The sequence below is a fragment of the Mus musculus genome, chromosome X, assembly GCF_000001635.26.
Source record: "Mus musculus strain C57BL/6J chromosome X, GRCm38.p6 C57BL/6J".
Taxonomy (NCBI): Eukaryota; Metazoa; Chordata; class Mammalia; order Rodentia; family Muridae; genus Mus; species Mus musculus.
In genome coordinates, this window is record NC_000086.7 from 140401743 (window position 1) to 140429315 (window position 27573).

At 44.2% G+C, this 27573-nt stretch overlaps 1 protein-coding gene across 4 annotated transcripts in view; it reads left to right on the forward strand.

Moving 5' to 3' along the window:
• Frmpd3 (FERM and PDZ domain containing 3) overlaps positions 1–27573 on the forward strand; it is a 158345-nt gene that overhangs the window by 124620 nt on the left and 6152 nt on the right. For 3 of the 4 annotated variants that reach the window (XM_017318501.2, XM_030251346.1, NM_001320946.1), the window contains 4 exons: positions 241–330; positions 2724–2903; positions 17252–17396; positions 25851–26672. In XM_017318501.2, coding sequence (XP_017173990.1) covers positions 241–330; positions 2724–2903; positions 17252–17396; positions 25851–26672 — 1237 coding nt within the window. The remainder of the gene's footprint in view (positions 1–240; positions 331–2723; positions 2904–17251; positions 17397–25850; positions 26673–27573) is intronic. The other variant, XM_006528657.2, reaches the window with a different exon arrangement.

Sequence of the window (27573 nt, forward strand, 5' to 3'; positions counted from 1 at the left end):
ATGCTTTAGGCACGAGGATCAAGATGTCTGAGATTGACTTAGAAAGGCAGGTGGAATACTGGAGGTGAGAGCCATCCAAAGTGGAACTTCCTTCCAGGTTTACCCAGGTCCTTGCTCATTTCTATGGAGTAGGCTGATGACTGGTACCTGCCATCAGAAGCTGAGACTCCACTTGGAGGATGTGGGCTTTCTTTTCTGGGCTCCCCTGGATTCTCATCACAGGGTGGGTTGTTTCCACAGGGCTCCGCCATTCAAGCAAAGCTCCAGTACCTTCGCATTTTGAATGAACTGCCGACCTTCACTGGTGTTTTATTCAACACTGTAGGCCTGGTTAGTGAGATGCTGGGATTCGGGGAGGGGCAAAGCATGTGTGTTATGTGGGGCGGTGGAGGGGGGACCAGCTCTTGATTGGAGGGACAATGTCAATCAGCTCTCACATTCAAAGCATCCAGTACCTCTATGGCTTCAACCAACTGCAAATCAAAAATAGTCTAAGAAAAAAAAATGTGTTGCTACTGAGCATGTATAGACATTTTTCTTGTCATTATTCTCTAGACATAACAGTCTAACAACTATTTACACAATATTTGCACTGTGTTAGGCTCTGTAAGTAATCTTGAGGTGATTTTAAAGCATACATTAGAGTCAGATGTGATGTTACATGCTTGGAATTCCAGCATTTAGAGGCTGAAGAACAAGGATTATGAGTTCAAGGTTGAGGCCATTCTGGGATATGTAGGACCTTGTCTCAAAAGTACACAAGAATATAGGTGCAGATGCTATGCAAATGCCATGTCATCTTATATAAGGAACTAAGCAACAATGGATTTTAGTATCTGCAACTGAGTCCTGAAACCAATCCCCTATAGCTAATGAGAACCAACTATATCTGCTTTCAATGACCCCTATCCATCCTTTTCTGTCCCTCTTCCTATATTCCAGACTTTGACAACCCTTGTCTGTAAAGGGTCAGATAGCAATTTTTTTTGCCTTTGGTTGATAGAGCAAATGTATTTCTGTAGCATCCAGTCAGCCTTGCTGTTTTAGCATGAAAACAGCTACAATGTATTAATAAATGGGTGTTGCAATGTGCTAGTAACTAATTAAAGACACAAACAAAAAATTGAATTTCACAGAATTTTCATGTGTCAAAAATATGGTTCTTTTGACTTCTTTCCAACCTCTTAAAATGTTTTGAAATCTTATTTTTAGCCATTGGGACATATGTAACAGGTGATGGGCCATATTTGGCCCATGGGCCATAGTGTGCCAACCTTTGGTCTGTCTCTTTGCCTCTACATATACATACTTCCACAGTGCCCTAGCCCAGGTTTCCTGAGTGGCCATACTGCCCCCTACCTACCCAGCACCTGTACTGCACAGCAACGCTCTGGGGCAGGGCTCAGCTGGCACCACCCTTAAGACTGTTCCAGTCTAGTTGACCCTGGTAAAAAGAAATTCAAATCATCTTACTGATTGGCTCCAGGTACTTGTCATGCTCTGTGGAACACGCTGTCGAGCTAGCATGGCATACTGGAGAAAATCTGCTTATCGAAGTGCTTGTAGGCAGACATAAGAGGCTCCTGGAGTGATGTTAATAGCAGGGAGTGAGGCAGCAGAAGGCTCTGGCTTGATGGCTTCAAGGAGTTTGTCAGCTCCATTTAAGGGAATCCAGTGTGTCAGACCTAGAAGTAGCCATTTGTACATGGGAGATTTGCAGAACATTGAAAGCCCCCTGGCTCCTCCCTTCACACATACCCTCAAATCTCTCTTTCCCCATCCTGCCATTGATCAGATGCCTTTTAGTCATTCCTTTGAGCCAAGGTTGCTAGCCCACCTATTAAAGTATAAATCTGGGGAGACCTTCTTTAAAGAACCATGAATGCCTTAGGACTGTTAGCGGAGAATCTTATTAGGGTTTCTATTCCTGCACAAACATCATGACCAAGAAGCAAGTTGGGGAGGAAAGGGTTTATTCAGCTTACACTTCCATGCTGCTGTTCATCACCAAGGAAGTCAGGACTGGAACCTAACCAGGTCAGAAAGCAGGAGCTGATGCAGAGGCCATGGAGGGATGTTCTTTGCTGGCTTGCTTCCCCTGGCTTGCTCAGTCTGCTCTCTTATAGAACCCAAGACTACCAGCCCAGAGATGGTCCCACCCACAAGGGGCCTTTCCCCCTTGATCACTAATTGAGAAAATGCCTTACAGCTGGATCTCGTGGAGGCATCTCCCCAACTGAAACTCCTTTCTCTGTAATAACTCCAGCTGTGTCAAGTTGACACCCAAAACCAGCCAGTACAGTGGAGGGTGGGGAAAAGGCAGGCATAATGCTGCCTAGTCAGGCAAAAGCTTTGGATGCCTTGCAGCAACTGTAGGAAGTACCTCCAGGCTTGACAACAGAAAGTTCTCCAAAGGCACCGGAATAAAGCATACTTCACCTACCTCACAATTTTGTTTGAGCCAGCCTTGATGCAACTCATTTAACTTACTGCTGTAGCTAAGATGTGATTTAGACTGAGGATCAAGAATCCTATACTAGGGAGGTTCCAGACCATCTTCCCCTCAAGATTACCTTTTAAACCCTGGCACTGAGCCCCAGATATTTCTCCTCCCTTACTCCCACTCCTCATGCACCCCATAAGAACCAACATAATACATATTTTCTCTTTCTCTTTGCCTCTTCTGCTACTGGACTTTCTGCCTTGCACACTTGGACAACTAGGACGAGAAGCACTCAGCCACCACTCTGCTGGTGGGACCCCGTCACGGCATCAGCCATGTCATTGACCTCAAAACCAACCTCACCACTGTGCTGTCCGAGTTCAGCAAGATCAGCAAGATCCAGCTGTTCCGGGAGAACCAAGGAGTGGCCCGAGTGGAGACCAGCATCATGGATGCCAAGGTGAGCCCTGCTTTGATGTGCTGCTTCTCTTCAGAAACAGCCCCCAAGGGACAGGGAAAGAGAATTGGAGCATGTGAAGTGAGGCTCAGAGATTCTGAAGGGGCTCCTCCCTAGGACTCTCTGTCTTCATCTCTCCCTTCTCCATCTTCTCGGACTTAGCCCACCTAAGATGGATAGTCAGCATACCATAGTTACTGTTCTATTGTTCTATTGGTGTGATTAAGATACCAGAATGCCACGACCACCAAGACAACTCATGAAATAAGTCATTTACTTGGGGTTTACAGTTTCAGAGGGCTAGAGTCCATGAGCATCAGGGCGTGGAACATGGCAGTAGGCAGGCCGGCATGACACTGGCACAGTACCTGAGACACAAGTACAAGGAAGAGAGAGCTAACTGGGAATGGTGTGGGCATTTGAAACTTCAAAATCTACCCCCTAGTGACACATCTTCTCCAAGAAGGCCATACCTTCTAATCCTTCCCAAACAGCTCTGACAATTGGAAATGACCAAGTATTCAAACCTATGAGCCTATTGGGATCGTTCTCATTCAAGCTACCACCCAGTACTCTGGAGGACTAGAAAGTATCAGGTCAACCCAAGTCAGTACTCCACAGAGAACTAGAGCACAGGGTGCAAGCCAAGCCATGGTTTTGCAAATATTCCTATCACAGCACACAGACAAACTTGAATTTATGGCTATCAAGTCCAGTCTAAGCTATGTAGCTAGCTCATGTCTCAAATGAAAAAAAAAAAGGAAGAAAATAAAATCCCTATAGCCAGGTATGGTGTGCCATATCTGTCTAAATTCATAGCCACTTGGTAGGCCATGAGGAAGATTAAATTTCACAGCATGCTTTGGCTACATAGTGAGTAAATCCATGTCTCAAAGTGATCATGGGCGTTCAACGTGTACATGTGTATGTGCGCATGCAAGTGGAGTCCAAAGGCGTCTTCCGTAATTGTTCTCTGCCTTACTTTTTTGAGATAGGGTCTCTTACTGAACCAAGAGCTTGCCCAGCAAGGCCCAGAGATCCTCCTGTCTTTATCTGCCCAGTGCTTGGATTGCAGGCGCACTGCTGCTGAGCCCTGTTTACATGGCTGGAACTTGGGTCCTCGTGCTTACACTTTGCTAACTGAGCCATCTTCCCAGCTCTTGGGGCTGGCGAGGAAGCTCAGTAATGGAGCACTTAATTAGCTTGGGTGGAGCCCTAGGTTCCATATCCAGCACAGCCAAAGGTAAAAGAGAAAATCACTCTCACATGAACTTCAAGATAAATGGAGCAGCCTTAGAGATTCTGACCACCCTACTAGACCCTGCCTGTCTGCCTCAGAAATTAGAGAAATGAATGCCCTAACCCACCCCAGTCCGTCCCACATATGTACTGATTGGGGAGTACCCACTTTGAACTATGGAAGAGTGTCTGAGCATGGACTCAGGGGGGGTCTGGGGAGTAGAGGAACAATCAGAGCCAACTTCCTGTTTAATTTCCCAGAGCCCTGCTCTCTTCGAACCTCAGCATTTTCCCCATAGAGCGAGACTTTCAGACTGGCAAGCAGCTGTCGCTGCCTCTGCAAGTCTGGCAGCAATGGTCAGCCACCCCCTCCACAGCTCTCCTGTTTGAATACAGTGACCTGTTGTGGGGGGGGGGGGAAGGGGGGCGGTGCAGGCCTGCCTGCCAGCTGGCAGAGACACACAGGAGGAGGGACAGCTTTCCCTTCTTAAAGGATTGCCCAGGAGGACATGTTGTTAACAGATTAAGAGGTGGAGTGTTTGCTGTTTCTAAAAAGAACCAATCATTTATTTTTGTGTTTGTAAAACCCAGGAAGCTTTAACATGTTAATTTTCCCACCTGTGATTCCCAGGATTCACAGTGGCTTGGGAACCTGCCTGGTGCTAATGTTTAACTGGCTTGTGGCCACTTTCCCAACCATTTGGTTGCTACTCTCCTCAGACATTGTTGGGTAAAAGGCCAGGTGAACTGGTAAGGAAGAGGGAGGAAAGGCAGGGTATGCAGGGGGGTGTGGCTCAGAGAGAGGTAGGCAGGGCATGCAGGGGGTGTGGCTCAGAGAGATGTAGGCAGGGTATGCAGGGAGGTGTGGCTCAGAGAGATGTAGGCAGGGCATGCAGTGGGGTGTGGCTCAGAGAGATGTAGGCAGGGTATGCAGGGGAGTGTGGCTCAGAGAGATGTAGGCAGGGCATGCAGTGGGGTGTGGCTCAGAGACATGTAGAAGGGGGATAAAACAGAGGTTGGTTTGGGTTTCTTGTTTTCAGCTTTCAATACTCCATGAGTGGATTTTCCACATCAGTAGCACAATAAAAATTCCACAAGAGGTTTTGAAAAATAGACACCTGGGCCCTACTCTGAAAATTACCAAAAAAAAGAAAAAAAAGAAAAAGAAAAATAAATTTAAGACAGGGTTTCTCTGTATGGCCCTGGCTGTACTGGATCTCGTTCTGTAGACCAGGGCTGCCTCAAACTCACCGAGGTCTGTGTCTGCCTCCAGAGTTCTGGGATTAAAGGCGTACGTGTGTCACCACTGCTCAGTGAACACTGATTTCGTTGGAGTTCAGGATTTATTTATTATTTTCATTTTCTCTAAATGATTTTGTAATATAACTAATTTGAGTGGGCATGCCAATATGCCCAGAGGCCTGAGAGGAAAGTGGCTGAATCGGGGTCAGTATGTATCTCCTGAATAAAGGGTGATCTGCTTCTATGGGGTGATCCACCCATAGCAGTGAGCATGAATGAACATTTCAGAGAAATTACATTCTTACTGGGGTGACTAGAATCACAAGGACACATGACCCAACTTGACACAGCATCAAACCTACAAAACTCTGGAATCACATGAGGTTTACCCTCTCAGGGAAGACACACACATACACACACACACAAATAAAAATAACTAAAATAAATCTCCGTCTAAAAAAGCAATATGAAGTAAATGTCATAGATAAATGTGGTATGGAATATGGAATTAAAAGAACAAGGAGTTAACCAGAACTAGCTTCCTCGAGAGGGTGTTTTAAGCTGGATCTTGAAGTGATAGGCATGAATTAGCAAAGAGAAGTGGGATGTGTTCAAAGGCAAGGAGCAAGCACGGAAATAAGCAAGCCATATGTGCAGGTCGATAAGCATAGTTGCTTGGCTGGAGAGGAAAATAAGGAGAGAAGAGATTGGAGAGATTAGGGGCGGGCAAAGCAAGTCAGTTAAAAGCTTCCCAGGCAAGTTTGAGGACTTTAGATTCAATGTGGTTGACTAGTAGGAACACACTGTAGGTCCTTGAGCAGAGGGCTAACATAATAAAGGCTGATTTGGACCAGCATGTAAGATAGGCGGAAGCAAGGTAACTGTCAAGTGAAGGAACAGATGTGAAACGCGTGCTGGGCATGGGTGGCCCCTCCTTTGTTGTTCACAATGCGTGTGTTTTATTCCCAGCCCTGTTGCCTACTGTACATATCCAATGTGCAGAAAGAACAGTGTCCCCGTGTAAAGAACTCCAACACATCATGACTAGGTGGTGAGATAACACTACCTTTTGGGATAAATGGAAGATTGTGCTGAATAGATGGGGCTAAAGGTTGCAGTTTAGGAGTGGGTGGTGAGCAATGGTCAGGTAGATGATATGAGTGCTCAAAGGTATAAATCCAAATGATAAATGCTTCAGGCAGCCCCTCTTAGGACAACTAACATAATGCAAGAGAAAACTTGGGGGAAATTATCCACTAGGTGTCATCATTGTTATAAATTGTAATAGGATTTACCACATACAATAGGTAGAATAATCCCCTCCTAAATATGTCTATTCCATAATCCTCCAAACCTGTGAATATGCTATGACAGAATGGAATAAGAAGTGCAGATGCAATTAAGATTGCTAATCGGCTGACCTTAAAATAGGGAGATTAGCATGAATTAGTCAAGTGGGACTAATGTAGTCAATAGAGTTGGTCTATGTGAGAGAATCTGGAGAGAAAGTTGGAGCAATGTAATGAGAGGACTCGGCTCACCCTTGATGGCCTTGATTAGGGAAGAAGCCAAGGACCAAGGAGTGTGGGTGACATCCAGGACCAGGGAAGGTAAGGAAATAGATCCAACTCTAGACCACCAAAAGTGACACAGACAGCCTTGCACTTGACTTTTAACCCAGTAGCACTTGTATTGGACCTCTGACCTCAAAGACTTTAAAGGAATAGATATATATTATGTAAGCTACTAAATTTGGAGCCATGTGTTATAGCAACAATAAGAAATTAATGCCAACAAAGTTTTAAAATAGCAAGTACTCATTACATTTTTCTTTTTCCTTCCTTTCCTTCCTTTATTTTACTTTTGGGACAGGGTTAAGTGTATCTCACTCAGGCTGGCCTCAAACTTGCTCTATAGCTGAGATAACAAGAAGCCCATGAAGTGATTGTTTTCCTACCTCTACCTCCCAAGTGCTATGATTACAGTGTGTGCCACCATGCACAGTTTATGTGCCACCACACCCAGGGTCTTATATACAGTAGGCAAGCTGTGTGTGTACTCTACAAACTGAGCTACATTCCCAGCTTTCATGTAGTAGCATAAAAAATATTGTTTAATTGATAAGCATGCCATTCAATGCCAGCTTTGTTACCAAAAAGTATCAGTGTGGCTTACCAATCCATGCTCTAAAAAATGGACGCAATATCCAATCTTTTTCCACAGGAAAATAAACGATGAATAACAACATTATACTAATAGCTTGGTTGGAGTATAGATAACTCAGCAATTAACAAATGCACTGGGGCTAGAGAGATGGCTCAGAGGTTAAGAGCACTGACTGCTCTTCCGAAGGTCCTGAGTTCAAATCCCAGCAACCACATGGTGGCTCACAACCATCTGTAATGAGATCTGATGCCCTCTCCTGGGCATGTATGACATGACATTTACATCCATGACATCCATAACAACTACAGTGTACTTACATATAATAATAAGTCTCTGGGCCAGAGCAGACAGGGCCAGAGTGAGCAGAGGTCCAGAGTTCAATTCCCAACAACCACAATCACCTATACAGCTACAGCGTACTCATATACATAAATCATTTTATAAAAATGCACTGATTAGAGGTTTTAAAGAATGGATAGAGTTTTAAAGAATGGATTGTATTTGTGCATAAGGATGGATGCCTAGAATCCAACCGAGCACTTAGGAGGCTATAATGCCAGTGGATCAAGAGTTTAAGGCCAGGCTGGGTTATATAGGGAGATCCTCACTCAAAAAGAAGGAAGGAGAGCAAGTGAGATGGTTCAGCAGGTAATGTAGCTTTCTGCCCAGTCCTGGGGACCTGAATTTAATCCCCAGGTCTCATAACATTTGAAAAGAGAACAAACTTCTATAAGCTGTCCTCTGACCTCCACACTCATGCCCTAGCACACACAGAGAGTCATATACACACAGAATCAATAAATGTAAAATAAATAAACAGGAGAGCATCTGGCTGTAAGATCGGTACACTGCTACCCATGAAGCATCAATTACACATCTACTTCAGCTGCCTGAATTTCCGTAGCAGAGGAGATGGAAGTTAGAAATCAAACTTGGTCCAGTTCCTCCTAGACATCCCACTGTGGCCTGAGAATATTCACTTGAAGCAGTACTTCCCATCCATGACTAACCAGAAGAGTCATGCCCAAAGATTTTGGATTTGGCTTTGTTTTGAAACAGTGTCTCATATAATCTACACTGGCCTCAAAGAACGACCTTGAACTTCTGATCCTACTTCCTCTACCCTCCAGAATGATGGTATCACAGGCATGCCTTCTCCTCAACACCTGGCTCGTGTGTAAACATATAGGAATCTCTGATTACTCCTGCTGTTCCTCCCAGACCATTTAAGTCGGCATTACTCGAGGTGAATGCAGGGATAGCTAAGTCTTTCTAGGCTCCTGGGTGACTCTGCTGTACAGCTAGCTTGGGAACCATTACTTTAAAGTGATATTCTGCCTGACCCCAAAATTGTCTGGCTATGCCCAATTAGCCTTCCTTGGTGTTATGGAGGAAAGAACTCAAATGGACTGGTCCCCTGTGGGACCAGTCAAGGACCCCCATCTGGTACCCTTGCCCCTCCAGGCCTTGGCTTCCCATCCTTTTTCTCTTGTCAGAGTTGCTGGAGTGAGCCAATTCTATACCAGGGCACCCCAGGAAGGAGATACAGCTGAAGCATGCCCAATTAATCCCTGCTGTAGCTTCTCCTGGCTGCCTAAATGCCTTAAACTCCGCTCTCCTTATCTCATTTTCCACTAGAAGATGGCCTGGGCATATTTAGTTACAGCTTTCACTCAGCTGCCTTGTTCATAGTAGAGAAAACATGAGGTAGTGTTCACATATTGTTCTCCCAGAGACAACAAACTGAAACAGACACCTCTGGGCCATTACCATACTCCATTACTATAGAAACACATGAGGGCAAAAAGGAAACAATCCAAGGGATGTCCCATGGGATCTCTTGTGGCCCAGCATGTCTCCAGTTCTCCTGCCCGAGCTTTATTGCTCTAGTGCTTTCTGTATGGACAAGTGTTACATGGGGCATCATGATCATTGAAATCCTATTTAAGGTAAATGGTTGTTTTCGAACTTTTCTGAAACCTCTCTAACCTCTGCTGACCTTCCCTTAATTCTTTTTTCATTATTTTAACAAACATCTGTCTTGGGGGGGGGGGGTTCTTTATTATGAATACAGCATCCTGTATGTATGACTGTAGGCCAGAAGAGGGCACCAGATCTAATTATAGACGGCTGTGAGCCTCCATGTGGTTGTTGGGAATTGAACTCAGGACCTCTGAAAGAGCAGCTACTGCTCTTAACCTCTGAACCATCTCTCCAGCACCCCTTAATTCAATTTTTACCCCTGTTGGCAAAAGCTCATCTGTATTCTTTTACGAGCCACGCTTAGCCCATGGTGGGGCCCAATTGGATATCTGGAAGAAAAGCTACTGATGGGATGGGCGTGGTTTCTTGAGCCACTTATTGATGTGCTTGGCCTTCTTAAAGTGCAGGATGTTGCCCTCTTGCTGTTTTATTGATGATACTGGACTGCCTGGGGGTAAGGAGAAACTGAAGAGAAATCAGTTAATCCAGTTAGTCAGACTCCATAGTCAGCCAACCCACCAGCCAAGAAACTAAGAAAGAAAGGAAGAGAGAGAGAGGGAGAGAGAGAGAGAGAGAGAGAGAGAGAGAAAGAAGAAGAAGAAGAAGAAGAAGAAGAAGAAGAAGAAGAAGAAGAAGAAGAAGAAGAAGAAGAAGAAGAAGAAGAAGAAAAAGAAGAAGAAGAAGAAGAAGAAGAAGAAGAAGAAGAAGAAGAAGAAGAAGAAGAAGAAGAAGAAGAGGAAGAGGAGGAGGAGGAGGAGGAGGAGGAGGAGGAAGAGGAGGAGGAGGAGGAGGAGGAAGAAGAAGAAAGACAAAAATAAGGCTGTGAGGCTGTCTGGCATTCTTGCAGCCCAGCCAGGGACCCATCCATTTGTCACTCCATCAATCAACCACTCATCCTATATTCTAGTTGTCAGTCAATGTCATTTCCTCAAAGAAGCTTCTTCTAGCCTCTGAAACCAAATGTCACATATGCACATATTCATTCCCAGCCCACATTGCTCTAGGATAATCTATGTTCTTTCTGGTAGCTTTGTAATTTCCCTTCACGGTTCTTATCACACCTTGTGGTCATATTTGTTTTTGAGATAATTTGGTATATGATTTATTGCCAATTACATCGTAAGCTCCACAAAGGCAGGGGCCTGGTTGTTCTATTCTGGAATGAGTGGCTATAGCTGGCAGCTGATCTTGCTCTTCAGGAGGTGGCTCAGCAACGTGTCACGGCTTGCCGGGTGGACAGGACAAAATGCAGGTACCTTCTAGCTAGAGGGAGCAGCACAGGTTAAGGTATAAAAGGGATAAAGTAGCCGGGCGTGGTGGCGCACGCCTTTAATCCCAGCACTCGGGAGGCAGAGGCAGGCAGATTTCTGAGTTCAAGGCCAGCCTGGTCTATAAAGTGAGTTCCAGGACAGCCAGGGCTACACAGAGAAATCCTGTCTCGAAAAACCAAAAAAAAAAAAAAAAAAAAAAAAAAGTGGGGGGGATAAAGTAGCTTGGCAAGTTAAATTATATACCATTGTTTGAATGTAAGGCGAGTGGTGGTGATATGGGAAGAGGGCGTATAAGCCAAGCTAAGACACATGTGGTTGAAGAGGTAGGGTTCACATAGTAGGAAGATGTAGGTCCAGATCGTGTTGTAAGGTAGTTGGATTTCATCAGTATTGACCGTGTTAAGTTACAATAAGAGTTGTGCATTAGAAAGAATCCTTAGGTAGTAATAAGGAAGTGAAATAGGAAGACAATAGAGGCAGAGAAAGCCAATTAGGGGGCTACTGGAGATCCTTAAGTTATCATACCCCAAACTCTTCCAGAGTATGAGATGACAAAATGCACCTACAGATGAGGCATAAATGCACACAGATGAAGAACTTGAGACTGGAGACACAAGGCAAGGCTAAGAACCTGCCTCCCCCTCCTCTTCTCAGCATCATCATATACCTTGAGCAGTATGGAGAAGTCAGTAGGGTCCTAAAATAAAGCCATAGCAGTGGGAATTGCCATGATGCTCACGAATACCCTGAGGCAAACCTGGTGACTCTTGTGTCCTCCCAGTAATGATGGCAGCATCTGTCAGCATCCAAACCTCTACAAGTCTTTCTGGCTCCCCTGCCCCAGTCTACCTTTTTTCTCTGTCTTATATAAGGCTGACCATTTTGTTGTGACTGAGAAGTTTCCATTGACTGAAGGAACAATCATCTCCTCCCATTCACCTACAAGAGGGTGCCCCCCGGGGTATCCCGGTATCCCCCCAACCACAATGCATCAAGTCTCTGCAGGATTAAGCACATCTGCTCTCAATGAGGCAGGACAAGGCAGCCCTCTGCTACATATGTGCCGGGGGGGGGGGGGGGGGGGGCTCTGTCCAGCCAGTGTATGCTCTTTGGTTGGTGATTCAGTCTCTACCCAGGTTAATTGACTCTGTTGGTCTTCCTGACAGGTTTCTATCCCCTTCAGGGCTTTCAATCCTTCTCCCCACTCTTCCATAAATGGATCACCTATGTCCCATCCAATGTGTGGCTGCGGATATCTGCATCTCATTCAGTCAGCTGCTAGATAGAGCCTTTCAGAGGACAGTTAAACTAGGTTCCTGTCTGTAAGCATAACAAAGTATCATTAATAGTGTCAGGGATTGGAGACATACATGGGATGAGTCTCAAGTTGGGACAGTTATTGGTTAGCCATTCCTTCAGTCTCTGCTCCATATTTGTCCCTGCATTTCTTGTAGACAGGACAAATTTTAGGTAGAAAATTTGTGGATGGGTTGATGTCCTTATTCCTTCACTGGGGGGGTCCTGCCTGGCTAAAGGAGGTGGCCCCTTCAGGTTCCATGTCCCCACTGTTAGGCATCTCTGCACTGAGTCCTGGGAGCCTCCCCCTCTCAGGTGTCAGGGAGTACCTAGAGACCCCCCCCACATCCCCACACCCAGGCACCTGAAGATTTCCATTCATTTTCCTGGCTTCTGTGTCTCTCTCCTGTCTCTTCCCACACCTGATCCTGCTCCCCAATTCCTCTCCCCTCTTCACCCATGTCCCTCCCTCCCTTCCTCTACCTCCCATGACTATTTTGTCCCCTGTCCCTTGTCTAAGTGGGATTCAAGCATCCTCATTGGGTCTTCCTTCTTGTTTACCTTCTTTGGCTCTGTGGGGTGTATCATGGCTATTCTGAACTTTATAGCTAATATCAGTGAGTACATACCATGCATGTCCTTTTGAGTCTGGGTTACCTTACTCAGGATGATATTTTCTAGTTGACTAGATAGCATGTAAATCCATGGTTCCTCTCATGAGAAAAGAGCCATTTCTCCTCAATATATATAGACTGTTCATTTTCCCTTTCCATGGTATTTCATGAATTTAATAGAAGCATCATTAGTCATTAACTTGTTCCTTCAGTGACAATACAAATGCCTTACTGTGACAAGCATTGGAACTGGATATTCAAAAACTATTTAATGAATGAAGCTGGATGTGATAGCACTTTAGAGGCTGGGGCCAGAGGATTGCTGCAGTATAGGATTAGTATAGGATAGATACATAATACAGGCCAAGCTAGACTACACAAGATGAGACCTTGTCTCAAAAAAAAAGGTGTTTGACTCATGGCATTGTGTTTTTTGAGAAAAGAATAAGAGCTTGGGGGGAGGCATTAAATGAAACACTGATTCAGGAACCCCAACAGAGAGATAACGCTGATCCACCATGAGGAGAATCAGGGATTGTAGATGAAGCCTGAAGCCTACAAAAGGTAGAAAGCTACACAAGAAAAGCCAGCTAGAGAGCAATAGAGACTGGGATGAGAAGATGCTTCTGTGGATAAGTGCACTTGCTGCCCTGCCAGAGGACCTGAGTTCATTTCCCAGCAACCACATCATCAAGCAGCCCATGACCACCTGTAATTTTAGCTCCATCTTTTGTGGCTCCCTAGGACACCTGCACAAATGAGTGAATGCTATCATGCAGACATATAGATATAAATTTTTAAAATAAAGAGACCAGTGCAAAGATGGCTAGGGGAAATCACAGAGCCAGAGCACAGTGTCACTTCACAGAACCAGAGAAGACTGTCAAAAGCAGAGAGTGATCACAGTTGACAAAAGTTTCCTGAGAAGATGAAGGGGAAAGATCATGAATCCCAGGCTAGCCTGGGCTACATAGTGAAATCTTCTCTCAAAACTCAACCCAACCAAAAAATATACCATGTTCACGAAGAGTTGTGCATGCCTGTAATGCCAGCATTTGGGAATCTGAGGTATGAGAATTACCAAGATTTTGAGGCTAGCCCAGGCTACATAGCAAGACACTGTCTCAAACAAACAAAAGGTAGCAAACTAAGAGAAGTGTTGAATAGATCAAACTATGCCCTGTAAGCTGACTAACCCACCACCTGCCTCTATAAATATTTATATTAACACAATCATAGCCATTTGTTTAGTTTGCAGATTATCTATGGATGGCTATTTTCATAGCCTGTCATTTCAGCTCCACCACACTATGGTGGCAGTGCTGTTTCAACAAAACCTAAGTGACCTGTAAGATCTAAAATCTTTTTCCTCTAACCCTGAAGTAGGGTGTGGTGGTGGAAGCCCATAATCCTAACATTTAGGAGGCTGAGGTAGGAGGGTTTCAATTCAGGAACAAGCTTGAGTTGTGACCCTGTATCAGCAATACATACAAACTGGCTAGAGACATGACTCAGAAATTAAGAGCTCTGGCAGCTCTTCCGAAAGACACAGGTTTCATTCTCAGTAGACTCTGACAGCTTAAAACCAATTCATAATTCCAGTTCTCAGGGATCCAATGCCGCCTTCTGGTCTCCAAGGACACCAGACAAGCATGTTGTACACTGACATGCATGCAGGCAAAACAATCATACACATAAAATAAAGGAGAACATTTAAATAGACCAATAAATAGAGCATACAAACAAGCACTGAGCACCGGTCTGAATGAACTAGTGTATGTTCAACTCAACCCTGAGAATTAGCAAAGAAAACTGGTCAGACTTCAGCCACCAGCTGAACTAGTTTGAATTCAAAACTGTTCCAAAGGTAGTTGATTTAGTTGTTGATTGGGTTTTATTAAATGCTCACGAAGTAAGGTCCTAATGATTTCTCTCCTGGACTGCTTCAGGCACCTCCTAACCAAAAAGGGATGCTCCCTCTTCATTTTGGGGGTCCTTTATTTGGTGGTGCTGGAAATCAAACCTAGGGCCTCGCTCATGTTAGGCAAAGATACTACTACTGAGTCATATTCCCTGTTTGAAACAGGCTTTATTGCACACCAGGGTATCCTGCAATTCACTAGGTATCCAAGGTAACGCTGAACTTTTGGTCTTCCTCCAAACACTAACATAATGGGCACATGTTTCACCTTAACCTAGCTTTCTAAGTAAAGTCCTGTAGTAACCCCAAGGTCACGGCTCCTCATAGTCCATGGCTCTCTTCTCAGCCAGTCTGCACAAGTTATTATATCACTTCAATGTGTTCCAACTTACCCAAGTGACACTTTAAAAATGATAGGTAAAATCTCAAGAAGGTTGCTGTTTTGTGTATCATTGTAGGAATCTCTGAAACAGTTAAGCAGGTAACGCAAGGCTCAGTCAACCGAGTGTGATAATATTTCCCAACATGGATTTAAAAACAGCAACAGAAGCTGGAGAGATGGCTCAGTGGTTAAGAGCAGTGACTGCTCTTCCAAAGGTCCTGAGTTCAATTCCCAGCAACCACATGGTGGCTCACAATAATCTTTAAAAAAAAAATAAAAAAATGAAAAACAGCCAGGTGTGGTGGTGCATGCCTTTAATCCCAGCACTCGGGAGACAGAGGCAGGTGAATTTCTGAGTTTGAGGCCAGCCTGGTCTACAAAGTGAGTTCCAGGACAGCCAGGGCTATACAGAGAAACCCTGTCTCGAACCCCTCCCCACAAAAACAAAAATAAAAATAAATAAAAGAATAAAATGAAATAAAAAACAGCAACAATTGGGACCAGAGAAGTAGTTTGATAGTAGAGTGCACAAAGCCATACACTCCATTTCTAGCACTGAAAAAGAAATAACAAGACCCTTGATATGAGATTTTCTGTAAAAAGTGGATCATTGAGGTCAAATGAATATGGAATACTAAAATCTTCTTTGACATGCATGGAGTATAATAGTTAATATATCATAAGATCTGTAATTCCCATAACAAAATTATCTGCATAGCTTGTTTAACCTACCACCCTTAATAAACACCTGGACAGTTGTGGTTCACACATTTAATCACAGCAGTTGGTGGGTAGAGGCAGGTAGATCTATAAGTTCAAGGCCATCCTGGTCTACTCAGTAAGTTCCAGGACAGCCAGTGTTCAGTGGTACACAGAGAAAACTTGTGTTGAGAGAGAGAGGGGAGGGAGAGAGAACAATAAGAAAGAAAGAAACAGAAAAAGAAACACCAATAAGGGACTGGAGAGACAGTTGAGAGCACTGGCCGCTGTTTTAGTGATCCTGAATTCAATTCCCAGAGCTCATGTATTGACTCACAAATGTCTATAATAGGATCTGGTGCCCTCTTCTGGTGTGCAGGCAACAATGCAGAGGAATACCCCCCCCCTCTGTGTGTGTGTGTGTGTGTGTGTGTGTTTGTGTGTACATACATACATACATACATACATATTGTTTTGTAAAGAAATATCAATAAACTGACATAGTGGCTTACACATGTATTTTCAGCACTTTTAAAATGAAGACAGAAGGATTGCTAAGCATCTGCAGCCAGCTAGGTTATAAAGTCTCTGACTCAGACTCTGTTGGATCTCTTTGGATCTCTTTGGATCTCTTTGGATCTCTTTGGATCTCTTTGGATCTCTTTGGATCTCTTTGCCCTCACCGGGCTGCCTTGTCTGGCCTCAGTGGGAGAGGGTGTGCTTAGTCCCGCTGAGACTTGATAGTCAGGGTGGGTTGGTACTCAGCAGGGACCTCCCCTTCTTCATGGAATGGGGTGGGAGGGTAGAACTGGAAGAAAAGGAGGGGGGTGCAATCCGGATGTAAAGTGAATAAATTAATTGATGAATGAAAAAAGAGACCAAAAAAAAGGGTAAAAGTAAATTCCAGAGGTACAGAGTGAGAATTCTATGTCAAAAGAAAAAAAAGTCAGCAGCCATTTCTACTTTGGAACACACAGAAAATAGAGAGGAGATCAGGCAAGTCCAAGTAGGGCTTAGACCAGAAAAGTTTTGTCCCTAAAGTCACAGGACTCCATTCTATGGAGTATTGTATCCAGGGAACTCATATGGGTGTTGTCAGGACATATGGAGAGCAGCAAAGGCTACTCATGCAGCCAAGGTGCTTACATTCAAGGATATTCCAGGCCATCCCTCAGCCTAGCCTAGATTCGCAGCTTCACCCCCACTCTCCCAGCTGGTGCACACATCTGCTGAGCTCTGACAAATGCAAATACAGCCACTGAGCAGTCACATGATGTTACATAAGTTTAGTCATTTTCAGTAAAGGTGGTTCATGAAATGCGTGAGTAAAGGTTTCTTTACTGCTGATACCGAAGGAAGCATTTACTACAGAGGAATACCACGTCAGAGGAAACTGCCTGGCCATGGACCTCAAGTAGGGGTTTGGAATGTATGGTTCGGGTAACTACTCAACATGTTTTTTCTTTGTTACTCTCTTCCCAGAAATGTCTCCCTCCTGCCTTCTCATGCCTTTATGTTTTAAACCATCTTTTCCGTAGCCTCTGGTGCTGTTGATGGAGTGGCCTGAAGCCACCAACTTTGCCTGCCTGATTGCGGGGTACTGCCGACTTCTGCTGGATTCCAGGAAAATGGTCTTCTCCAGGCCTGCTAGCCAGCCTCTTCCACCTCCAATGATAAAGGCAGGTAGGGCTCAGCCTCGGTTTTTGGTGTGTCTAAGGCCTTCTGGACTCTGAAGTCATAGAGGAAGGGGCTCCACTGTCCTAGTGCTTAGTTTGTGTCAGCAGCACCAGCCTGTTTGGCAGCAGCCAGAACTGTAACACACACCCTGTAGACACACCTCACTGGCAAGCACGTAGGGCCTTCACATGTCCCTGTTCCACAAAGGATGCCTGTGACAGCACACTATGACTCAGTCCGTGGATATGTAAGATTAAAGTAACAATTACATGAAAGAGCCAATTAGAGAATTGCATTGGCCGGGTATGATAGCACATACTCGTAATGGCACGTGGTTGCAATGCCAGCTACCGAGGAGATAGAGGCAGAAAGAGTTCAAGGCCAGCCGAGGATCATATTGCTTCTAAGACAGCTTTAGTGAACTAGGAGAGATTTCTACCTGTTCTAGCTTTGCTGAAATAAGGTTGAAAATTAAAAATCAGGCTTCCTCTTTGTTTGTTACATTCGGGATTGAAAGAATGTCTGAAATGTGACTGTCACTGAAGGCTGGGGGTGGGGGAGACTGGGAATGCCCAAAAGAAGGCCTGAAAACAGAAGGGAGAGGCCAGTAAAGATCAAATGCAGCCTCCAAGCAAATGGCTTCCCAGTTAGGCTCCTTAGTATATGGCTACTTCTCAGAGACATTCCAGTGATGGTACAAACAGAGGCCTTGCGGGGGTGAGGGCTGTCCAGTCTGGGTGCTCCTGCCCAGAGAGTACAGAGGGTGACAGAGAACTGGGTCCTTCATGTGGCAGTGCTCAGGCTCATCTATGCACAGGAAGTCTTCCTAACCCCCAGCATCACAGACAGAATGAGAGCAAACCCTGGGATTCACCCTTGTCATAAACCGAACACTTAACTCCCTTGACAATATTATTAAACCTGCAAGACTTTCTTGGCTTCGGGTCGCTGCACTTGATGGAGACTAGGGTATCTCTGAGCAGAAACACATGATGGCAGATGACCCAGCACTGAGAAAGCTGAGGATTACCCATCTTAAACATTGTTTTTTATCACAAACAAGTCAATCACCTGCACAGCAAGCCCAACTTTCGACTTCATATCACTGTTCACAGTAATTGAAGGGCAGTTCATCCCATGCAGATTTAGGGAAGGACAGGTGGTCCCAAAGGAAGAGGTGCCCACATAGTAAATGAAAAGAACTGAATTGCAACAAGAAGACACTTGGGGAGGGGGGGTGAGAGTTTGCATGGCTCCAGATGACTACCTCAAAGAGGCAGCTGTGCTTTGCAAACTTACAGATGGTCAAATGTTGGGAAAACCATTGTTAGCATTCTCAGTGTCAGCCGTGGTCGTCTTCTGGCTAATCACATCCAAGTAAATTTTATCTCTTACTGAGCTCAGAGTGGGGTCATGGAGGGGGTGGGTGGAAAAGGAGAAAGCAAAAGGACGAACCTGGAGCCAGTCAAGGGAGGAGCAGAAGGACTATTTGGGAGTCCATTTTGAGAGAGCAGTAGGCATGGTTATGTAGTCCTACTCTGTGCCATGCCATCAGCACCCTAGCCAATGCTGATTACAAGTATCCCCCTTACTATGAAGAGTGTAGCATGGAGCCCAAGACACAGGTCGCATGTGTTCCTGAGGCCTCACTGAACACCTTCTATGTGGCTTCCCTGTTGCTTTTTCAAAGTTAGATCTGTTTTATTAGATTCTCTTGGAGCTAGGCATGACTTTCACATCCCATTTCCAAGGCTCCAGTCCCCAAGAGGCTCTTTACACACCTGCAGAGTGGCAGAAGCTCAGGGTTCCCTTAGCAAATGGAGCTCTGTCTCCATTTAGGAGACAAATGGACTACTGTAGTGTCACTGCCGTTTACAATGCTTCTCCTTAAGACGGAAACAATCAGCTCAGAGGCAGAAGCAACAAGAAAAAAAAATCTGTTTCTCTTTCCTCTTCTGACCAGAAACATACGAACTTGAGTTTGATAGTACCTCCATGGAGGCTGGTTAGGTGTTTGGGGATCGTTTCTTGGCCTTCTGAACTGCTGGGTACCAGGTTGATAGCAGCCAGTGACAGAATGCTCTTACTGTGTAAGGTAACTCTCCTGGCTTGGCCCAAATTCAACAAAGTGCCGGGCTAATAAACACATCTTTTCTTGTGCCCTCTAAAAGTAGAGGAGTGCTGCTGAAGAGGCTTCAGTCCAAGCTGCAGTGGATTACCAGTGCCTTCCTGCTCTTGACCACCTTTAGGATCACCACCCAAAGCTAAGATGACTTCCCCCTTCAGCTCTCACTTTCCTTGTGGAACAGAAGTCCCAGTCCTTTAGCGAAAGCCATAGTAGACAGGCCTGGTGGTGCAGGCATATTAGTCCCGCCCTTTTGGAAGGTTGAGACACAAAGATTGCAAGTTCAAGGTCTGCCTTGACACCAAGGGCTATAGAGAAAAGAGGTGTTGTTCACACCTTCAGCTGGGTTTTTCCCAGGGACCAACGCCACAATCCACTCCAGCCATGGTCTCCACGGAAAGGAAGAAGAAGAAGTCTGCCCAGGGATATATATATATATATATATATACACACACACACATATTTATATATGTATGTATATATTTGCCTCACGGAACTTGTTGTGTACCAACTAGCCCAGCCCAGTGCTCAGCCTATCAGACCAAAATGGTGCTGTTAACTCAGCAACAATGGAAGGAGCGTCATATCTTGCAAACCTGGAAAACCAGGAGAATGAGAAGGTGGTAGGGAAGGAAGCCTTTTCCTCACAGTACTTTACCAAAGCAAGTATTTCTCTTCATTCACTAAACAGATGTTTCTCAAGGACCCATCATGACAGACATTGGCAATACAGCTGGGCATAACAGCTATGATTCTTTTGGTGGTTGCCTTCACACACAGCCTACAGTCTAGTCTTAAAATATGGACAGATAATTTCAGGATGGTGCCAGTATAGTAAAGTAGACTGTCATTAACACGGAGAAAGTGCAGCAGTCATAATAGCACCTACACACACAGACAGGCAGACAGATAGACAGACAGACAGACAGACACACACACACACACACACACACACACACACACACACACGCACACACAGTAGTGGAAAGAAATAACAGAAAAGGAAGACAGGAAGAAGGATCCAGAAGCAGCCATGAGCTCCTTGTATCTGCTGGGTAACCCAAGAAAATAAGGCTTTGGAGATCCCATTTAGGACCTCAGGTAGAGAAACTCCGTGTATTCTAACATGTTTAGGAACAGTTTACTGTGCTGAAAAGAATATTCTTATTTTATATACATATAAATGTATATGCAGACTTTACCAGTTTTCATGTGTATATAAGCCAGCAAGCTGAGTGCAGTGATTCGCGTCTATAATCACAGCACTTAGGAGGCTGATGTAGGAGGATTATACATTCAAGACCAGCCTAGGCTACAAAATGAGACCCTGCCCCCACCCCATCCCAAAAAAACCACCCAGCAACAAGTTAGACTGAGCATAGTACCCTTTTTTTATGATTCAGAAAGACCATGAGGTTCTTACAGGGTTTCTATATCATGATTATGACCAATTAATACAACACTATAAAAATATACCAGGGTTGTTCATGTTATATCATATAGAAATGCATTGCTCCTTTTAATTATTATATAATATGCTACTGTATAGAATACATATTATTTATCAGTTCATAAGCTGACAGACATTTGGGTTGTTTTTACCTTTTAGCTTATTATGAATAATGATGTTAAACATTCATGTCCAATTTTGTGGTCTTTTTGCAGCTTTTTATTTCTTTTCATTATAACCCTAGGTGTAGAGCAGTCAGTCAAATGATATCTACGTTGAATCTATGTAGAGGAATGGCCTATTTTCTAAAATGGCTCCACCACTTTATATTCCTACCATTAATAGCGGAGAAGTATAACTTTAGTATTTGTTATTGCCTGGCTTATTACATCCATCATAGTGGACAGAAGAAGCAACTCCTGATGTTTATTCACAGTTCATGAATGGCCACTGATATTGAACATCTTTCATGCGCTCACTGACCTTTCGTATATCTTCTTTCATTCAAATCCATTTTTAAGTTAGACCATTTATGCATAAATATGAAAGCTTATTACTGCACATTTAATTCTACTGCATTGATCTATACACTTATCTTTATACCAATACTACATTATCTTTATTATTACTGTTTTGTAGCAAACTTTGAAATCATAAATTATCTTCATTTTTTTCTTCCTATTCAGGATTTTTAGTTATTCTGGGTACTTTGAGATTCTATGTGAATTTTATAATGGACTTACCAATTTTCCACAAAGTCAGCTGGGATTCTGATTCGGATTATGTTGAGCCAATAGCTCATTTTGAGGAATATTGCCAACATACGTTGTGTGCAGTATGAAGCCTGCTAGCCCACAAACATAGAATCTTTCCACTTATTTAAGTCTTTAATGTACTTCTCAAATGTTTTACAGAATTCAGTATACATGTCTTGCTCTTCTTTTTTAAGATTGTACTTAGTGTTTGGTACTCTTTTTGTATCTATTTAGTCATTTAATTATCCTCTGAACTTTTGAGCCCAGTTTCACAGAACCATGAGTTCAAAAAGGATTTTCTTATATTGATATGGATTTATAAATAGTATAGTTTAGGGTCCACATGGTGGGATACAACTTTAATGCCTTCACCCAGGAGGCAGAGGCAGTCAGATCTGCATGAATTCAAGGCCAATGTGGTCTGTACAGTAAGTTTCAGGCCAGCCAGTGCTGGATAATGAGACTCTGTATCAAAAGAAAGTAGAGTGGATAAGAAACTAGCAACAATAATATCATCATCAATAATTCTGGGGTGGTAGAGGGGCACAGTAAACACACAAGGGTATAGGAGTCAGAGAGAAGTGAAATACTAAACCAAGCAAAAGGAGGCATGTATGCCAATGAGCTCAACACTTAAGATAGAAACCGAAGAACCAGGAGTCCAAGGCCATCCTCTGCTACATAGTAAGTTCATGGCTGGCCTAAGCTACACAAAACCCTGTCCCAAAACAAACACAAAAGAAGTGAAATATTCCTCCACTGAAGTTACCTCCTGACCTAGGCCAAATGTCCTAACTTGAGGTTTTTGCTCCCCTCTCCACTGGCCTGGCGATATCTGTGCTTATAGTGGTCATGTGTAATATTTAAGAATTTAGCAAACACTTTCACATGTTTCACTTTCAAAAATTGTTTTTAGTGCCAGGTATGGTGGTTCATACCTTAAATTCCAGCATTTAAAAGGCAGAGGTAGGAGGATCTATGAGTTTGAGGCCAGTCTGGCCTATTTAGTGAGGTCCAGGACAGCCAGGGACATGTAGAAAGACCCCCATCTCAAACACACACACACACAATGTAATTTAATTTACCCAGTTTGAGAACAGACTCTTATATACTGTAAGATGACCTTGAACTTGCTCTAGATTGCTAATGATAACAGGGTGACCTTGAACTCCTGGTCCTCCTGCCTTTTATCTCCCAACTGCTGGGATTTCAGGCATGTGTCACCAAAACCATTTTCTTTCTTACTTTCTTCCTTCTTTGCTTTTTTTGTTAAAGATTTCTTTTATGTATGTGAGTACACTGTAGCTGTCTTCAGACACACCAGTAGAGGGCATCAGATCCCATTACAGATGGTTGTGAGCCACCTTGTGGTTGCTGGGAATTGAACTCAGGACCTCTGGAAGAACAGTCAGTGCTCTTAACCGCTGATCCATCCTTCCAGTCCCTCTCTCTCTTTCTCTTTTTTTAATTTGGTGCCAGCAATCAAACCCAGGGTTTTATGCATGCAAAGCAGTTGCCTACCATCTACATCCTAAGTCCAGCTGTGGGGGCTTTTTCAATAAGTAACATTTATTATGTTGAAGAAGTTCCTTTTGATTTTAATTAGTTGAGTTTTTTTAATTTTTTAAAGATTTATTTATTTGTTTTATGTATATGAATACACTGTTGCTGTCTTCAGACACACCAGAAGAGGGCATCAGGTCCCATTACAGATGGTTGTGAGCCACCATGTGGTCACTGGGAATTGAACTCAAGACCTCTGGAAGAGCAGTCGGTGCTCTTAACCGCTGAGCCAGCTCTCCAGCCATTTATTAGGATTTTGTGCCTGTATTTATAGACCTTGTAGTCATAAGATCTGTAGTTTTATTGTGATGTCGTTCTTTCCTTTTTGAAAATACTGGCCTCAGAATGAGATGAAATGTATTCTTGTCTCTTCTTCCTTTTTTCTTTTTTCTTTTTGTTTTGTTTTGTTTTGTTTTGAAAACAGTGCCGCCGGGCGGTGGTGGCACATGCCTTTAATCCCAGCACTTGGGAGGCAGAGGCAGGCAGATTTCTGAGTTCGAGGCTAGCCTGGTCTACAGAGGTTCCAGGACAGCTAGGGCTATACAGAGAAACCCTGTCTCAAAAAAACAAAACAAAACAAACAAACAAACAAACAGTGCCTTGTTATAGCCAAGACTGGTCTGTCCTCTGGTTCATGGTGATCTTCCTGCCTCAGTCAAATTCTGGGATGTAAAAGCAAGAGGGTCAGGAGTTCACGGCCAGTTTCAGAAACATAGTGGGTTGGAGGCTAGCCTAAGCTATAAGACACCTTGTCTCAAATAGAAAGGTACAATATTGGAGTCAGGCATAGTGTTATATACTTGCAACCCCAGCACTTAAAAAACCAGGCGGGAGGACCACCACAAGTTTATGACCAGCTTGGCCTACCTTATGAATTCCAAACTAGCCAGGGAAATATGATAAGATTATGTCTCCCAGGAAGTGGTATACTTGAGGCTGTAACTACGGTTGAATTGCATATACTTCTTTCAATTCAGACTGGTTTTTAGATCATGTGTCTGGAACTCAGTTGCTGGGTGCCAGGACTGGGTTTTGTCCTAGCTGTAAGTTCTAGTGAAAAGTAACACGGACACATTGATCTGGCCTTGTCAAACTGGAGTTTCAAAGCATTTAAAGTCTTGTTTTCCAACATCTTGGCCACCATGACGATTCGCTATAAGAATTCTGTAGTTTTGCCGGACAGTTAGTAGCACACGCCTTTAATCCCAGCACTTAAGGAAATCATATAACCATTTATATCTGTTTCTTCCTTTGTTACATGGGGATACTGATACCTGCCCACATACTGATACTATTTTGCAAAAACTGGTTTGTGAAAATAGAATGGGAGTATATAGAATTTATCATGGCTGGTTTTGTTGGTATTTTGTTTGTTGTGTTTGTTTGAGACAGGGTCACTTGAATCCCAGGCTGGCTTCAAACTTACTTTATAGCTGAGAACTACCTTGATCATTCTGTCTACACTTCACCAGAACTGGGATTACAGGCACGGGCCCCGATGCTCAGCTTTCTGCTGGCTTTTTGTCTGTCTGCTAATAGCAGATTAAACTGGCACTGTCTGAGTATAGTCTCAAGAGATAATGTGAGATGAGCTCCCAAAACAGCCAGAGAAGCCACTTGGCGATAAATTGCTGTGGACAGGGCTTAGATGTGCATATCTACTATCAAGAGCTGTTAATAAGAGCATTTTCTCACCTGTAGTAGCTGTGCATGGATACAGGACAGTAGCGAGCTTTGAAGAATTGTAACAATCATGTCCCATGCTCATTCCATAGAGCTTATCCACCATCTGTCTTGTACGCACTACAAATTCAGATGCCTAAAGTGTGACCAGCAGACAACTATCCTTTTAGGATGGCTGGGCTCCTGGCAATAAGCATTTTTGAAATGCAAACTCTCAGGAATTGTGCTAGCCAGGGGGCTTGTCTGTTTAATTTTGATTTTCATTTGTCTGTTTGTTTGTTGTTGGGTTTTTTTTTTTGAGACACAGACTCAAACATAGCCCAGGCTGGAGTGTACGGTGTAGCTTAGGCTAGCTTCAAACACATTGCAGTCCTTCTCCATGAGTCTTCTAAGTGTGAGCCACCATTCTCTGCGTTACTAGCCAATTTAACGCCGTCTCAGGAAACACAGTAACTTCTCATATCAATTTCTTGGACTAGAAGAGATCCAAGATACCACTGGAGCTCCAGAGAACTGGCAGTACAAATAGCACAAAGGGGTGGGTGGGGTCAATGACTCTTAAACCAGACATATCTGTGGGAAAACCCTGTGGTGCCTGACGTCAGACTGTGCTTTTTTTTTCCCTTTTCAGAGGTGATGGGGCTTTTGCATCCCTGGCCATCACATTCTATTCACTCTGCTTTCAGTTTCAGCAGTGGAATGGTCCATCGGCTCTCCTCCCCCTAATCTCTAGCATGGAGGCAAAGCTCTGTCTTGGTAACTGTCACCCAGTCACAGTGCCTATGGGCCAGAGATGCCAAGGGGCCTTTGCTACACAAAGGCCAAGGGGCCTTTGCTTTGTCCTCCACAGCAGGCTCATCTGTGCGTTCTCTTTTTGGGTTTAGATCACATGCACAGTGCCCACCGCCCTGTCACTGGGGGCCACCTGGGGAAAAAGGAGAGTAGTTATGTGGGCAGCGTGGGCACCAGCCCTAGGAAGTCGAGCCGATGCACGACCCCGCCTGCCGACTCTGAGCTTGTCAGCTTCTGCTACCTCCACATGCGGGAACAAAGGAAGGAGCAAGAAAGCAGGACGGATGTCAACGAGAACCTAATCTTCTTCGAAGAAACCAGACCCCGGACCAAATCTGACCCCACATCCAAAAGCTCTGGCCAAGGTTACGAGGTGATCCCCGATGACTTTGACGCAGCCAGCCTAGACCATGAGCCTTGTGCCAGCAGGGCCAGGTCCTATACTTTGGACAATTCCCTTGGGGCTGAAGCCCTGAATTTCTACTGTGACTCTTGCAAAGTCAAACTCCAGGAGCAGATGGGGCCTCGAAAAGGTGGGAGGCCTGGTTCCTCTCGGGACAATATGGTAGACTTAATGTCCCTCCCACCACCGGGAAGTGAGGAAGAGGAGGAAGAGGAAGATGAGACAACGTCTCTGTTGCCTGCCATTGCCGCCCCACCCCCTGGTTTCCGAGACAACAGCTCTGATGAAGATGATCCCAAGCGCAGAGCTGTTCAAAGTCAGGAGCAAGGACGTCACCTGCGTGGGCTCCTGTATGATGAGATTCCGGTAACACTCATTGACAGTGTACAGACTCGGACAGTACGAGATCACGCCCAGGAGCTGGATGACGCTCTTGTGTCTACTCTGCAGGCTCTGGAAGCGCTGGCTGCTTCAGAGGATGGACCCCACCCACCACCCCCACAGACTGCAGGTAACAGCCCATTCCTCCTTCCTCTTGCCCTCTTCTTCTGATCCAGGAATGTCCACTAGGCGGCACTGCTTCTTTTCAAGCAGTTGTTTGACTGACTGATATATCAAAGGCAATAAATGGACAGCAATAGTCACAGTAGGTCTTGGGCGGGGGGGGGGGGGGGAAGCTATGGAGCAAAGATGTGATTCAGTTCTAGTTAGAGCTCTATTCCTCATGATTCTATTCTATTCTATTCTATTCTATTCTATTCCTATATCTCTGGACAGTTCTTGCAGATGGAATCCAAGGATTGGAGCCATAACAGCTATAAATCAAGGCCAGGTTTAAGAAATAGGAATATAGAAGAGACACAGAAAAATAGGCAAAGAATATCAGTATGCTACAAAAGGCCAACTAACTTCCAAAGTGACCTTTGATGAGGACAGCCAAGAGCCATACTCAGGGCTGGGGTCTTTATGTGATCTGAGAACATAAACTCTTTTTTAATATATTTTTTTAAATTTATGTATGTATGAGTGCTGTCTGGATATACACCTGCATGCCAGAAGAGGGCAACAAATCCCTTTAGAGGTGTCATGAGCCACCATGTGGTTGCTGGGAATTGAACTCAGGACCTCCAGAAGAGCAGTCAGTGTTTTTTGGTGTGTTTGTTTGTTTGGTTGGTTGGTTGGTTTTTGTTTTTGCTTTTGTTTTTTTTTTGTTTTGTTTTGTTTTTTTTGAGACAGGGTTTCTCTGTATAGGCCTGGCTGTCCTGGAACTCTGTAGACCAGACTGGCCTCAAAATCAGAAATTCGCCTGCCTCTGCCTCCCAAGTGCTGGGATTAAAGGCGTGAGCCACCACTGCCCGAAGTAGTCAGTGTTCTTTTTTTTTTTTTTTTAGATTTATTTATTTATTATCTGT